This window comes from Stegastes partitus, unplaced genomic scaffold (assembly GCF_000690725.1).
Source record: "Stegastes partitus isolate 25-593 unplaced genomic scaffold, Stegastes_partitus-1.0.2 Scaffold622, whole genome shotgun sequence".
In the NCBI taxonomy this organism is placed as follows: domain Eukaryota; kingdom Metazoa; phylum Chordata; class Actinopteri; family Pomacentridae; genus Stegastes; species Stegastes partitus.
In genome coordinates, this window is record NW_007578353.1 from 244,228 (window position 1) to 247,531 (window position 3,304).

General features: G+C 40.6%; 1 protein-coding gene across 1 annotated transcript in view; it reads right to left on the minus strand.

The window, feature by feature from the left end:
• Positions 1–479: 479 nt before the first annotated feature.
• The window catches only part of wasla (WASP like actin nucleation promoting factor a), a 34,084-nt gene continuing 31,259 nt past the window's right edge, over positions 480–3,304 (minus strand). Inside the window, exon 11 of the mRNA XM_008289569.1 lies at positions 480–2,000. Coding sequence (XP_008287791.1) covers positions 1,939–2,000 — 62 coding nt within the window. The 3' untranslated portion in view covers positions 480–1,938. The remainder of the gene's footprint in view (positions 2,001–3,304) is intronic.

The following is a 3,304-nucleotide window of genomic DNA, read 5'->3' on the forward strand; positions in this document are numbered from 1 at the left end:
GAGGACCAGGATTGCCCACCCCTGCTCTAGTCTGTATCTTTGTAGAGAAGAATTCATACTGCAGCAGATTAATGAGCCCACCACAAAGCTTTGACTTGAAGACCAAAGAAGGAACGACTGTCCTGGACTTTCCTCCACAGTCACGTCTTCAACCCCACTGAACATTTGTGGTGAACTTGAAGACTGAGAGTCAAGTATTTCTTACATGAGAAGCTCTTTGGAACATTGTCACATCATGCAAGTCATGCATCACTCACATGCATCCATTCACATACTATAAAGTCAGAGTATGCGGTAGTGTTCCTCTATACCACTGGTCGGGGTCTCCAGATGCGTGTTTGAATAAATAAAACAGGAATACTGCTGCTTATGCCACAACAGAACCACAACAGAACTCTTCTAATGTTGTACCTGTAACTCTTCAGCAGGTGACTGAGTTCCCTCTGAGCCAGTAAGTCAATCAACAGACTACAAACGTCTCTCTGTAAATATTAACATTTATTTAGGTATACAATTTAGTATTCTCATTGCCCCCCCCTCCTCCCCTCCCGACCCTTTTCACAGGTTTGATGTCAGTATCTCGGCTTCTCAATGCAGCATTAAGCCTCGCTGGAGGACGTAAAAACTCTAAGACGAACATTTAAAACGAGCGTCAATTATTTCTTTACACTGTTTACAGACAGAGGATCACAGGCATCGCCAAACCCACAAGCTGCTTGAAAAATGCCACATTTGGTTCATTATTATTTGCTTTTTCTATTATTTTTCCATTAGGAGGCATTTACAGTCGCATTGCATAAAATCAAAGTTCGTTAAGGACGGAAGTGATGAACGACTGATATATATTTATATATATATATATATATAATTTTTTTTGTTTTGCTATAATGCGAGACCCTGTTGATGCTTCCTCCTGCAGGGAATATAACGGAATGACGTCGTGACAAAAAACAACCTATCAGACGTAAGAACAAAACTCTCATCGTTTCACAAATGCCACACAGTGCGTGTGTGTGAGTTCATGTGGATTCAGCTAAAAAAAAAAACTAACTCAAACACTGTCAGTCATGTTTGGAACTGCATTTAAAGGCTGCGATATCGCGAAACCTTAAGCTTTTTAAAAAGATTTCACCGTTGATACATCCTGCTTGAAATAAAATAAAAACTATTACTGACAAATGCACACCAAAAAAACAACAACAACAACAAAAAAAAACACAAAACAAATCTATCAGAGACTGTGCAAATAAACGGCTTTAATTACATAAAAAAATGAAAGTCGAATATCCACACGAGGCGAACGAGCTGCCGCGCTGTGGTCATCGAATGTCTTTATGAAAAAATAACACGACTAAACTACGATTTAGTAGGAAACTCGAAGGTACGAAAAGAAGCGCGGTAAGAAAATAGTGTTATCTTGCATTTAAACCAACTACTATCAAACACAAAGAGGATCCTGCCTGTTTGGTCGCACGTAAAGTCTCCCTTTTAGGTTTCTCAAACAAGGAATGAAGACGTGAAAAATATTTTTTAAAAAATTATTTCCCAAGGAGCACACAAGGTCTCCGACTCCTCTCAGCGGAGTGTTTTCTACTATTGATCACTGATAATGAAATGTAGCCGGCGGCATCTTCACATTGTGCTGATGATGGATTTAAGTGCTTTTTTTGATGACGTGAGGGAAGTGGAGGAGCTGTAACGATGAGGGTGTGTGTGGTGAATGTAACAGATTTAACGGATGAGGTATTGCACAGATTAATTATAGTAATCATAAAAAAAAAAAAAAAAAGCAAAAAGGCAAAAATAAATATACAGCAAATTCATACAACATTTACATTACAATTTTAGTCAGAATCTGGAAGATATTTAGGAGATATTTTAGTGTCAGCGGTAGGTGCAGGGGTGGAGGGGGGAGGGAGCTGAGGAGAGAAATCTTCACTAGTCGTCCCACTCGTCGTCATCCTCAAAGTCTTCCTCTTCGTCGTCATCCTCGTCTTCGTCTGGGGAAAGAAAGTGAATGAAAGTGTGACTGTGAGGTTAAGTTTTCACACTAAGCCAGTCAGAAGCCAAACAAGACTGAAGAATTCAGGTTCTGCCCTTAAGGAGACGTTTGAGTTCGGTGCTACAGGGAACAGCTGACTAAGCAGCTAAAGCAGGGGCAGTTTTGCAAACTTTGATAAGCAAGCACTTGTAGATTTTTGACAACATTTACATGTTAACAGAGGCTTAATGTGACAGCTGGAAAAACCTAAGTATCTACAAAATGTGGAAAAACAGTAAAAGCATAAAGCAGACTGGGTGTATAGCTAAAACTAAAGATGTCCTCAACGTTAACTCCTTGTTGTGTGGTGAGTAGAGGAGGAAATCACTATTAACACAGGTGATTAACATGATGAACAAACAATGCCAAACTGTATAGTATGTAACCCACATCAGCCAGCTGATGGGACACAACAGGTCAGGCTGAGCAAAATGCACCGGTGCTGGTGAAGCATGGAAAACTATNGTTCTGACACGTAAAATGAAGAAGAAATATTTTTCTATTTCAGAAGGCTGAAGAAGCTTGGTGTAGTGACCACATTGACTCCTTTGTTTTATCCGTCCACTGAGCAGCGATCAGACGACTCTCAGCTGGATGTGATCGACTCATCAGATGCTTGTTCAACGAAATCAACCCGCAGTCATTGTTCAGCTATTAGAAATATGGCTGTGTCTCAAGGTTCCAGCAGAACATTGTTGATTAAATAGCACTGTGATAGTGGGAAACATGGCATCAGAACTAAGTGAAAGTGTCAGAAGGCAGATTGCTATTGTTGATTAAAGAGGGTCTTTGTTAGCATCAAATCATGAAGGTTTCTAAGGAAGCGGTGCATGGAGCTCTAAAACACTTTGTAGAAACCAGTCGTATCCAGAGCACAAAGCGAGCACTCCATCAGATAATCAATACATCAGGCTTTGTTCACTGAAAGACATAAAAGTCATTTCACCACAGATTCAGAATTTCCTATAAAGAACCCACGACTCCAGTCAACAAAAGTCCTGTTCAAAAAGGGGGCCATCTAAACACAGGGCCAGACTCTTGGGGATGAGCGAAGACATTGCAGCATTTCACAGAGGAAACAAAGGCCTGTTTGCTGATGATTCTAGTTAGAGATTAGCGGCAGCAACAGAAGAGGGAATGTTAGGAGAGCAGCAGGAGAAACAATGATTTCACAGTGGAGCAAACCCACAATGAAAACATGCTGCAGGGAATATTAGCATTGGGGGTTTGTTACTGTGGAGTTCAACTCCACCCGGACCAAGA